Source organism: Nicotiana tabacum, chromosome 12 (genome assembly GCF_000715075.1).
Source record: "Nicotiana tabacum cultivar K326 chromosome 12, ASM71507v2, whole genome shotgun sequence".
NCBI lineage: Eukaryota > Viridiplantae > Streptophyta > Magnoliopsida > Solanales > Solanaceae > Nicotiana > Nicotiana tabacum.
In genome coordinates this window covers 95,284,232-95,296,063 of record NC_134091.1, presented here as the reverse complement: position 1 = coordinate 95,296,063, position 11,832 = coordinate 95,284,232, and the positions used below count along the sequence as shown (strand labels likewise).

The 11,832-nt window shown below is 37.6% G+C and overlaps 2 protein-coding genes across 3 annotated transcripts; one reads left to right on the top strand and one right to left on the bottom strand.

The window, feature by feature from the left end:
• Nucleotides 1–324: 324 nt before the first annotated feature.
• On the top strand, nt 325–3,463 carry LOC107821313 (pentatricopeptide repeat-containing protein At2g02750-like). Its single transcript, XM_016647751.2, has one exon. The coding sequence runs from the start codon at nt 438–440 to the stop codon at nt 2,292–2,294; it is 1,857 nt and encodes a 618-aa protein (XP_016503237.1). The 5' UTR covers nt 325–437; the 3' UTR covers nt 2,295–3,463.
• An 886-nt stretch (nt 3,464–4,349) lies between these two features.
• LOC107821314 (serine/threonine-protein kinase PBL34) lies at nt 4,350–10,762 on the bottom strand. 2 transcript variants are annotated; one of them, XM_016647752.2, is made up of 6 exons: nt 9,765–10,762; nt 8,194–8,531; nt 7,946–8,081; nt 5,508–5,644; nt 5,314–5,437; nt 4,350–5,002 (listed from the first exon to the last, which is right to left on the bottom strand). In XM_016647752.2, exons 1-6 carry the CDS (start codon nt 9,952–9,954, stop codon nt 4,476–4,478), a joined length of 1,452 nt encoding a protein of 483 aa, XP_016503238.1. In that variant the 5' UTR covers nt 9,955–10,762; the 3' UTR covers nt 4,350–4,475. The 2 variants fall into 2 exon arrangements, with proteins under 2 accessions (XP_016503238.1, XP_016503239.1); XM_016647753.2 differs by having other exon boundaries at nt 8,194–8,528; nt 9,765–10,500.
• Between the last annotated feature and the right edge of the window lie 1,070 nt (nt 10,763–11,832).

Here is an 11,832-nt window from a genome sequence, read left to right as displayed (position 1 = left end):
TGTATAGCACATGCATAATAGACATTATATATGTAACACGTATACTCCATGCGCTATACCCATATGAATTGGTGGGTCACTAAAGTGCAGTTGAATTATTGGTGGGGCAGCAAAGTTCAAATATAACGCGTTTATTTACCGGGTTATACCTTAACAGACAAATGTGTCGTTAAGGTATAACCCGGTGAATAAACGCGCTAAATATAAAATAGTAATCAATTTTTTTTTTCCATATATTTTTATCGTTTGAGTCCAAAAGAACCACACTTTGGTTCCGGACTCAACATTTACATATGCGGATCTGCCCGACCGGGCCCAAGCATAAAAGATCCTTCCTGACAGAGTGTGCAACACGAGTCAAATCTCTCTGACAAAGACGGACCCGAAAGAGAGGGTATTGGTTCAGTTTCTAATGCTTACTATGAAGGGAGCAATCCATGAAGAATCAAATAACAAAATTGGTAGCCAATGGACTCTACAAAGAAGCCATTAACTTGTATTCCCAGCTCCACTCTTCTTCTTTTGTTCCCACCAAATTCACCTTCCCCTGTCTCTTCAATGCCTGCGCCAAGCTAAAGGCTATTCCACAAGGCAAAATACTCCATACCCATTTGATTAAATACGGATTCGGCACAGATGTATACGCAGCCACATCTCTTACTGATATGTACATGAAACTCACCTTAGTGGACAGTGCCTTAAAGATGTTCGACGAAATTCCTCAACCAAATATTGCTTCAGTAAACGCTACCATTTCTGGGTTTTCCCAAAACGGGTATCATTTTGAAGCTTTTCGGATGTTTGGGATGTTATTTAGTAGTTTACAGTTTAAGCCGGATTCGGTTACTATAGCTAGTATTTTATCAGGATGTGTGAATAGTAATCATGGCGTTCAAATGCATTGCTGGGCTATAAAGATTGGTGTGGAAATGGACATATATGCAGCTACTTCGCTTTTGACTATGTATTTGAATTGTGCTGATTGTGTTTCTGCTACGAGGTTGTTTGAATTGGTTCAAAATAAGAATGTTGTGTGCTACAATGCTTTTATTTCTGGGCTGTTGCAAAATGGGGTGGATGAAGTGGTCCTGAGTGTGTTTAAGGAGATGAAAAAGTCACTAGACGAAGAACCGAATGCAGTGACTTTAATATCTGTTCTTTCTGCTACTGCTAATCTTAAGAATTTGAAGTTTGGTAGGCAAGTCCATGCGTTTATTGTGAAAGTCGAGTTACAATCTCATACAATGGTTGGAACTGCACTTGTAGACATGTATTCGAAATGCGCTTTTTGGTTATGTGCATATGAAATGTTCAAAGAGATGGGTGGCAACAGGAACTTGATAACGTGGAATTCGATGATTACTGGAATGATGTTGAATGAGCAAACAGAGAAAGCTGTTGAGCTTTTCGTGGAATTAGAATTGGAAGGATTGAAACCAGATTCAGCTACATGGAATTCAATGATCATTGGGTTTTCTCTGCTGCAAAAAGAGGCTGAAGCTTTTATGTTCTTCAGAAAAATGCTTTCTGCTGGTGTCATTCCCAGTATGAAATCTATTACTAGTCTTCTGACGGCGTGCTCGTCTCTATCCTCACTCTTTTGTGGCCAGGAGATTCACGGATATATTCTTAGGGCAGGAAAATCCATAGATGAATTTGTTGTCACCGCAATTATTGATATGTACATGAAATGTGGGCAATTTTCTTTGGCACGTAAGGTTTTTGATAAGTTGGAAGTAAAATATGATGATCCAGCTGTGTGGAATGTGATGATTTCAGGGTATGGAAGGAATGGAGAAGGTGAAGCTGCTTTTGAAATGTTCTCTCTGATGCTAAAGGAGAAAGTACAACCAAATTCAGCTACTCTGAATTGCATTTTGTCTGTGTGCAGCCACGTTGGTAAACTAGAGAAAGCATGGCAAGTTTTTAATTTGATGATCACAGATTTGGGCTTAACCCCAACTCTAAAGCAACTTAATATTATGGTTGATCTACTTGCTCGGTCTGGTCAGCTGGATGAAGCTAGAGAACTATTACAGCTCATTCCCAAACCTTCGGCATCTGTTTTTGCTTCTTTATTAGCAGCTTCTGAGCACTACTCTAATGCCAAGATGGGAGAAGAAATGACCAAAAAGCTCTCAGAATTGGAGCCAGAAAACCCTGTTCCCTTTGTAATTTTATCCAACCTTTATGCTAGACAAGGAAAATGGGGCGATGCTGAACGAATCAGAGAAACAATCAATGAAAGGGGACTCGAAAAACTACCAGGCTACAGTTCTGTAGGAGTGACATAAAAAGGAACATCTTTTACATGTTAAAACTGGTCAAACAGACTACTGTTGGATCTTATGCCTGATGTGCATGACATGGGTCTCGCTCTTATTTTTGACTTGCATCACTGCCCCAACATTCCTTGTTCAAGAAAATCCAAAATCGAATGTCAAAGAAGTTGGTGGTTCAAAGATGAAGCAAGAGATGAGATCACTAAGTGCAATCACACAAATACTTGAATAACCTTGCCACTTGTCACAGATCCTGTGAACTGACTTGGAAGCAAGGCTGTACGAAGAGTTGGATCAAGCTACTGTGTTATTTGTGTGACGACCTTCATGGCACCATGTGTTGCCGAAGCAATTGTTTGTGAAGTCCTTTCCCAGTCAGCTTCCTTCAATTAGGATGGGCAAATAGCAATACAAAAAGTAACAGGAAACATCTATAAGCTTATACGATAAAGGTCAAATCATTGTGACGTTGAGTATTAGTTTGAATGTGATTTACTGTGGTCACTATTTTCTGACTTTTGTTGTCTAGATTAACCACCCGAGTTGTCTCTTAACTGCAAGTGTTGTGTTTAGTTCATCCGTGAGAAAGCCTCTCTTGTAATTGCAACTCTACTGATTCTGGAAAGCGTCCAATTTTGTTCTCATTTGCCTGGATATTTATTGAATCAGTCTGTCACTTTGGAAACCAATAACCTGGTGCAGAGGTGGAAAACTTTGAAATTGGCATCAACATTTTCTATTATCTCAAGATAATAGTAGCTTATCAGTAGCTAAGAATAGCTGACCCCCTTGGGGGACAGGAAAGGTGGCCAAGCTAGATGTGGAATAAGCAGAAATGCAGTCAAAACCAAATCCTTTTGCATCCTTCAAGAACTGGCTTTATGCCCAATTTTAGCTGTGAAGTTCTTAAGGAATGGTATACTGTTCTGATCACAGGTGCTTTGCAGACAATATTTTGATTGCACTAGAAAGCCACTCAACATGGAAGCATCCGCGCTGCTGGAATGAAAGGTGACCAATCGTAGTAGCTTATGATGGACCTCACGTTATGTAGGTTATCATGTGTCTCAAGAGGATGACATATGACTCTAAATTCATCATAAATTCTCTCCTAAAATTGTAGACTTTTGATGTACTCAAACTAGTCATTAATGTTCATTCTTGAGAGGTTTGTAGGCAAACTGAAGCTCCAAACAGTTGGACGTAAACACCAGTAGTAGGGGAATCTCTGTTGATATGCCAAACCGCTGGAATTTTTCTTCTTCCTTTTTTTTATTTCCAGTGTCAAACCGCTGGAATTAAATTATCTAAGCACAAAGATATGCTTTTGTAGGCCAGCTAACGCCATAAAGGGCTGGTGGGTGGGGGTAGAGCCTCTAGCGTCAATGTCGAATCCCCCGCCGGCCATCAGGGATTGAGTGGTAAGGCCATGATCCGCAGGGGAACAGTCATGGATAATGAAATTACGAGATCCTTCTTAATGAGCTAAGAGAATCTGATTTATTCTCTTTCGTTTTGTTAATCGAAGAAATAATTGAAAAATAAAAGAGCAATGAACAAAGGCGAAAAAGCTCAAGTATTTTCCCTTGACTATTGTCGGGTCAGAGAAGATAACTGCATAATCTAGGGAATACAACAACATAAGAACGAGAAAGTACAGGAATAGAAAGAATCACACGATTCCCTATCGTGATAGAAGCAACAATAGGATAGGAATGCACTGGACTCTCCTCTGACTAGAAGAGTTGCGCCTAAGACTCTAAAACGAAGGGAGGTGGTCCCAAGCATTGCCTATATGGCTTTATAGCACCAGCATTGTTTGCAAGTCACGTCAGTGTAGGCGCAGCAGAGCGTCATGGTAGTGCTAGCTATGCTTGACTAATAGGATGAGTCACATTTTATTTCTCCTTAGTTTCTGATGTAGGGCGATTAGTGCTTCCTCCTGCTCACTCCAACCATTTTCTGGCTGCGGACGAGGTATACCTTCCCATAAATTTTAGGGAACTACCCCATTGCAACCATCAATCGATCTGGGAAGAGAAAGGGAGAGAGAGAACCCAATTTATCGACAAAGACAAATATTTACTCCATGGACTTGACCTCTGTTAGGAGTTAATGCATTTTGAAAGATCAAAACATGATTAAACAATTTACTGTTCTTCCTCTGCTAGTAAGGGAGCCAACAATCCAGTTCTATGATTTGCCATCTGGTTTTGGTTTTGGTGAATTCTGAGGAAACTGATAATGATGTGGAGAAGCATGAGAACCATTTGGAATTGAGAGACTTCTTGGAGGCAGTTGTCCATTCCTTGAGAATGATCTCTGTGTTCTAAGGCCATCTTTGGTATTTGGGCTGAACCCAACTCGGTCCGCTTGCATGGTCTGAAAATAGTAAGATGAACTTGCCATGTCCTTGAGACTTGGTAATGGCTTTAAGGCTTCAACCACTTCACTCATCATAGGTCTGACTTTGGGATCCCGGCTAAGGCACCGAGCAGCCAACTGTGCAGCTTTTTGGGCGCCTTTAATAGAAAAATGACCTTCAAGTCTAGGATCTATCAAGCGGTAAAATCTCCTCCTTTCACCCAGTTGTGGCCGCGCCCATTCAACAAGGTTGTGTTCGCCGTTGGGCCGGTTCTTGTCCATTGATCTCCTACCTGTTATCATTTCAAGCAGAACTACACCAAAACTGTACACGTCACTCTTTGATGTCAGATGTCCTGCAACAAGAGAAGTGCACACACTTCAATCAGTAGTAAGGAACCAATCAGCCAGCTAATGCAAGTTTTAGCCAAAGATGTAAAAAATTTACAAGATTCTTCAACTCGGGTACATGTTTTGGACCAGCAAAAAAAGTCTTATTTTTTCGGGGAAAGGCGGCCAGTATAAAAAGTGTTTTTTTCTTTTTTTGGTTGTGGAAAGGTGACCAGTATAAAAAGCATTAGCAGCATTTGATGACGTTGACTTGGCCATTCGAGTCAAATGTGCATTAACATTGTAAGAAAAGAGAACTACCAAGGCTCAGTCTTACCTGTCATCACATACTCCGGGGCTGCATAACCATATGTCCCCATGACACGCGTAGAAACATGAGTTTTGTCACCCTCTGGACCATCTTTGGCAAGTCCAAAATCAGAAAGTTTGGCATTGTAATCCTGATAAAACATGTAATTAGAACAACGATGATGACTGGAAAGACCAATTTAACAATGTGTTTGAACATACCGCATCCAGCAGAATGTTGGATGTTTTGAAATCACGGTATATCACTGGTCTTTCTGCTTCCTCGTGAAGAAAAGCAAGACCTTTTGCCGCACCAAGAGCTATCTTCATGCGGATAGACCATGGAAGGGGCAGGGACCCTGAAGATAAATACATCATCAGCACTAAGTACACAATAGAACACAAGAAGTTTTACTTCAATAGTACTCATAAGAACATACCATTTGCTCTAGCAATTCACAAGTCTAAATGCACCATCACTTATAAAAAAGTCAGGCTTCAATTCTGAATAAGAGGAAAAGTGAAAAAATAAAAGCCATCATCTTTTGGTTATACCAAAAAGCATCATCAACATAGAAACCAGTGTAAGGTTATTTTTTTTGTAGGGCAGCACGCTGCATGAAGTATCCCGCATTCACGCAAGGTCCTGGGAAAGGCCGCACCCCAAGGAGTGATATTTGCAGCCTATCCTGAAGTATCAATGGTTGATTCCACGGCTCAAACCCTATCAAAGAAAGAAAACTTTACCGCTGCCCCAAGGCTCCCCTTCAAGGTTATTTTTTTGTATGAAATCATTTTTTTCTTTCCCATGAAAGGCAACCTCCCCTAATTTCCCTTTCTTCCAGCCAACTCAGTTAAATTGACCATTACCAACTGCTGAAGCATAGAGAATTTAGGAAATGCTTGAAAGGTATATAGCTTACTATTGCCAATCAACGATCAAGGACTTTTAGCAATAGCAGTGCAATGGAAGCTAGCAAGTTAATTGACCAATTTCCATTGAACAAATACCAACAAGTTTCTAAGAGAAAATGACGCCAAGAATAGATGCCGCATTTAGTGGGGCACAAGGCTTCTCGAGTAGGTTTTTAAGAGTTCTAGGCTAACTCGATCCAAAAATAAGGTTACTCAATCCTATTATCTCTATAATCTTTTTTTAAAAAAATATTTTTGATGTGCTTCTAATTGGGATGCTTAAATTGACTATTCCCCCCTCATATAAAACCTAAAGTCAAAGAATATCATTTGTTTTGGTTAACTGGAAATGAAAGTCCTAGTGCAGCAAGCATTGAGCGTGGCAAAGAATCGTGCTGGCTAAGATCAAGCTTGAGACAAGTATTACAATCTCCAAGCAAGAACTCAAGTCAGAACTTGTAGGCTCAGTTGAGCCAAAGTTCAAGCTTAAAGTTGGTGTTTCGAGTCATTTAGCAGAAAAAAAAAAGAAGGCTGGAACTTCGAGCTAAGGGAACCAAGAATGGTATATGGCAACAATTCCACTTGTTCACTAGAGCACCATAGTTACCTCAATGCACCGTACAAATGATTGAAAGTTTCTTTTCTGAAGAAAATGGAGATGACAAACACCATCACTTTAAATTAATCCATGAGCCTAACTCAGTGACGTCGAGGACATGATAGAATCTCCAAGTGGATGATCGTGCTAGCTTGAATTAGTAAATACTAAAGATATTTCGCTAATCAAGAGAATGTAACTATGAAGAAGCTGCTCTCAATCCTGCCCGGAAGCAGGAGATTAGCAGCTAATAAATAAGGCATAGTGACTGTTTGACAGGAAGTTGGTACAAAATTATTTAGTCAGGAAAAATCCTCAGCAGATATGTTACAACAAAACTTGTTAAGAGCTTGTTTCCTTAGCCATTTCGGGTTTTTTGATTAGATTCACACAGTAGTGAATTTTGTAGGCATTAGTAGGAGTTATAGCTGTAGTGGATCACGACAGTGGGTATTGACACTTGACAGGTGCTTAAAGTGGTTATATGACAATCAGACAACTATTATTTTGGTTGTAGAGCTGGAAATATTTTTGATAAGCAGTAGAGCGCAAATTGGTGGCCTTAAAGACATAAGTTGTTTTTACCCCAGTAGTGCGAAATGCATTTCCCCATAAAAGATTGTTTCCACGATTATTCAGGTAACCAAACATTAGAAAATAGGAAATACAATTCCATGAGAGAGATTCTATATCCTACAGGCCCATGTTAGCTTTTGTTTTAAATATAAAGACAGCCCCATGTTACCCTTTTTGACATTCAAATTTTCATGCTCGTGAATTGCATTCTACCATAGAAAATAAGTTTTATTTTAAAATGAGACATCACTTAGTCATATATTATCATCATAGAAAGTTGAACATCACCAATAGAACTCAAGTTATATTCCCAAAAAGTTTGAGAAGCCACGTATCTCTTACTCATCCAAGTAATAACATTACCACTTGACTAAAGCGAGTAATGTTGACAAGGAGACCAGTTATATGCATGGAATTAACATTTGTATTTTAACTTAACCAAGAATGTATCACAAGAATATCTCAATGTGATAAATGAAAGACGATTTTCACAACAGATCTTTAGTAACATTATCGAATATATTAAAGAAATAATTTTGTAAAGCATATTAGAGAAGGGTCAATTACGTACTCCTGAAAAGATGATTTTCCAAGCTTCCTCGTGGCATAAATTCATAAACTAATAGCCTCTGATCATCTTCAATACAGTAGCCAATTAGGTTAACTAAATTTTGATGAATGAGATCGCTAAGATAATTTACTTCGGCCTGCCAAATTAGAATTTAACAATATAAAACTAAAACAAAAATCAACAAAAAACAAAAAGGACAAGGAAATTTATGAAAAAATTTTAGAAATCAAATCAATAGAGAAGCTGACCAGCCATTCTTTATGACCCTGAAGCCCATCATGATTTAGAGTTTTCACAGCAACAGTAAGCCCTGTCCCGGGTTTGACAGGTGCTGTCCCATTCTCTTCAATCCACCCCTTGAAGACACAGCCAAAACCCCCTTCACCAAGAAGGGATTCTGGTCTGAAGTTTCTCGTGGCCAACTTCAAATCATTAAATGTGAACTTCCGAAGCCGAGAAGAAACTCTAAGTTCCTCTTCAAGTTTAGAGGTAGAAGAGTTACTTTCCGCATTACTTGTGGTCGTTGATGAGATAACCTGAGCAATGGGCTGGTCTTTGCTTGTATCATTTTTGGATTTATTTTCTGCTAATAATGAGTGTAAGAAGTTAGCAACGTTGGCATTAACCATCATATAGGGAAAGAGATCATTTAATATTAATCATGAATGGTTCTTTGAAGCCCCGTCATTTTTGTATATAATAAAGGGCTTAAACAACTCCGAGGCAGTGAATCAAAATGTTTATGGCAGGCCAATATGGTATAACACAAATAAGCGTGTGTACGGGTAATCCAGCACATCTTTATCAACATTCAACAAAGTCTTAAAGTTACTTATTATTCTGTTTTCATCAGGTCGAGATATTGTTTTTCACTATCATGTTGATTTACCAATTCTTTACTTGGTCTCTGCATAAGTCGCAGCCATTAATAATTGAAAAAAACATGAACTGTTAATGTCCAACTAGAAGTTGTCAATGGAAACTAATTATCGAACAAGGCATCAGAAAACTAAGAAGATATCAATTTTATTGCAATCATGAAGGCGTCCTGATTTGCGAACTACTATTTGCTACCACAAGATTTTGACACTCCCAGTGAATTTACAAGTAGAAAAAGAAAACAAGAAGAATGTAGAAGGAAGATAAGGACGGGGTGTTGATGAAACCAAAATTCAGTTGGAAGTTGTTTAATTCACCAACTAATTAGTACCTCGCAGTATTCCACGAAATTCTTTAAGGGTCATGTAGTTACTCTTTCAGTTATAATAGGTGAATTGAAGGGGAGTCTTGGCGTAACTGATAAAAGTTGCTACCATGGGAACAACTTTGAAGGGGATCAGGAGGTCACGGGTTCGAGCCCTGGTAACAGCCTCTTGCAAAAATGCAGGGTAAGGTTGCGTACAATAGACCGTTATGGTCCGGCTCTTCCCCGGACCCCGCGCATAGCGGCAGCTTATTGCACTGGGCTACCCTTTTTTATAATAGGTGAATTCTATGTTCAATGCTCAACTTAACCTTCTAAACACACAAAAAGGAGAATAACAAAACAAATAAAGAAACAAACAAAAGAAACGACAAAGCGAGGAAAAAAGCTACTCAAACCAGCACTTCACAGAAACACCAAAATCTACTACTCTAACAGCAAGTGCACTTCAACCACGAGGAATGCACCAAGTACTTGCACAACTATACTAACAACAGATTTTCTATGGGTTAAACAGGAAACAATATTCAAGGAATTCGGAAAATGGAGTGCATAAATTCAAATCATAATTCAAAACTAGCCATGCAGCTGCTTCAGAGTGAATGAAATAATTACCACAGATAGTGCTGATGCTACTGATGGAACTGTCAACTTTAGATTTTGAGGAAATACAGCTACCAATAAACCTCAACTTAATCCAGCAACCAGTATCCTCTACACCCTCTTTTTCTTCTTTCTCCTTCTTCTTCTTCTTCCCCTTTGATTCACAAGACTCCACCTTTATACCATCACCATCTAATCCCATATTCCAAAATCCCTAAACTCAAACTCAGGTTTCATCAACCCAACCCCAACTCCACCCCCACCCCCACAAATAGGCCCAAAAATTTGTCACCTGTCTCCTAACATATCCTCTTATAATATCTAGAGACCCCTAATAATCAACCAAGAACTGAACCCCAGTTCCCTAAATCACCCAAAAATGACAAAATGGTAAATTTTGTACCGAATTTTTGCATGACCCAGATGGGCAAAAGGGGTCATAAATATTCTCCCATCTTTGTCAGAGCCAAATCCACAAACCCAGAAAATATACTACTGTACAAAGATAAAATAGCCTTCAAAAGAGCTCACTTTAATTCAGATCATATTCCCCTTTGACCTTTAAAGCAGAGAACTAACTTGCACCAATAACTGTACAAACAAAGTTGCTATCAGATTATTCCACTTCCAAAAGTGACCCAAAATATGTCTGCTCCCTAACGATAATCAAATATTTTACTACTATAAAAGACGCAAAAATCTCATATGCGCCGAGTCTGCTGACCAGTTCTTGGCTCCTTAATGAAAGAAAGAATAAAATAAGTTTTCAAATATATAAATGTGGAATATATGTTCCTATGTTGAATTTGTATATTGTCTAATAAAATACTACTAGTACTATCTTCCTTTCAATATATGTGGATATAAAAAAAATTATTAGGCAGTTTAAAAAATAATATATTTTATATTTAAAAATAATTAAATTCACATAAATATTATGATATATTTAAAGTTATAAGTATTTGAAATATTTATTTTCTTAATAAACTCTTTACTGAGTAAATTATGTCGCATAAATTTTTCTTCTAAAAAGGAGTAAAATAAAGTAAGAACAACTAAAGCAAAAAGAAAAGAGAAAATGTAAACAAACACTGAATTATCGCCGCTCTTATCTTTTTGTAATGTAAATCGAATCGAAGACTGGAAAAGCAAATCGAGAGCTGCCTGGAGAATGCTGTCAAGGTAACTTATCTTTGAATTATGAAATTATTTTCCTTCCTTCAAAAGTAAAATAATGATTTCCATTCTAATGTATTTTTTATTAACTTTAACTTCCACTTTTTGTCGCTTACATTTGTCATTGCTTTGGCACTGTTATCAACTTTTATTTCTACAAAAATTATTCTTATTTGGTTATCATAAAGAGTGAAAATAGGGGCAGAAGAAAATATGGGGTGTCACGTCACCCGTAAACTTCGACCGAAACTTATATATTCTGTGTATATATTGAAGAAATTTGATATATACTAGTGGATGGCACCCGGATTAGTAAACATGTGCTTGGTGCCGCTGGTTAAGTGAAGGCTTTTCATCCTTAGATACTTAAATTTTCTGAGCTTCAATTTCAGACTTTTCAGCCTCAAAAATTTTCATCTTTATATTTCCTTGTTTTTCTTTACCTTTTAAGTCTAACAGTATCCTTTTCATTTTTTTGAACTAAAGAAATTAGTTCTTTAATCAAATAACAATCAAAATTTCAAATTTCAAACTCATACACAAAAAAAATTTCTCCCCATACCTTCAGCCTTTTCAAGTCCCATATATGTACTATGTACATATTTGCATTTTTTGTTATTATTTCTATTTTAGTTTATCCTAACTTTCTTTTGGTTGCTCAGTTAATTGAAAAAAAAAAATAAAAAATAAAAGGAAATTTAAGACTTTCAGCCTCATATATTTTCATCTTTATATTTTCTTGTTTTTCTTTACTTTTTTAAGTATAACAATATCTTTTTCATTTTTTTGAACTAAAGAAATTAATTCTTTAATCAAATAACAACCAAAATTTCAAAATTTAAACTCATACATTAAATCTATTTTCTCCCCATACCTTCTGCCTTTTCGAGTTCCCTGTATGTAC

Coding starts and splice junctions, on each gene's coding strand:
- LOC107821313 (XM_016647751.2), top strand. CDS start 438: ATGAAGAATCAAATAACAAAATTGGTAGCCAATGGACTCTACAAAGAA.
- LOC107821314 (XM_016647752.2), bottom strand. CDS start 9,954: ATGGGATTAGATGGTGATGGTATAAAGGTGGAGTCTTGTGAATCAAAG. Junction 8,532..9,764: donor TAGCATCAGCACTATCTGTG/GTAATTATTTCA, acceptor ACTCATTATTAG/CAGAAAATAAATCCAAAAAT. Junction 5,438..5,507: donor CCAACATTCTGCTGGATGCG/GTATGTTCAAAC, acceptor ATGTTTTATCAG/GATTACAATGCCAAACTTTC.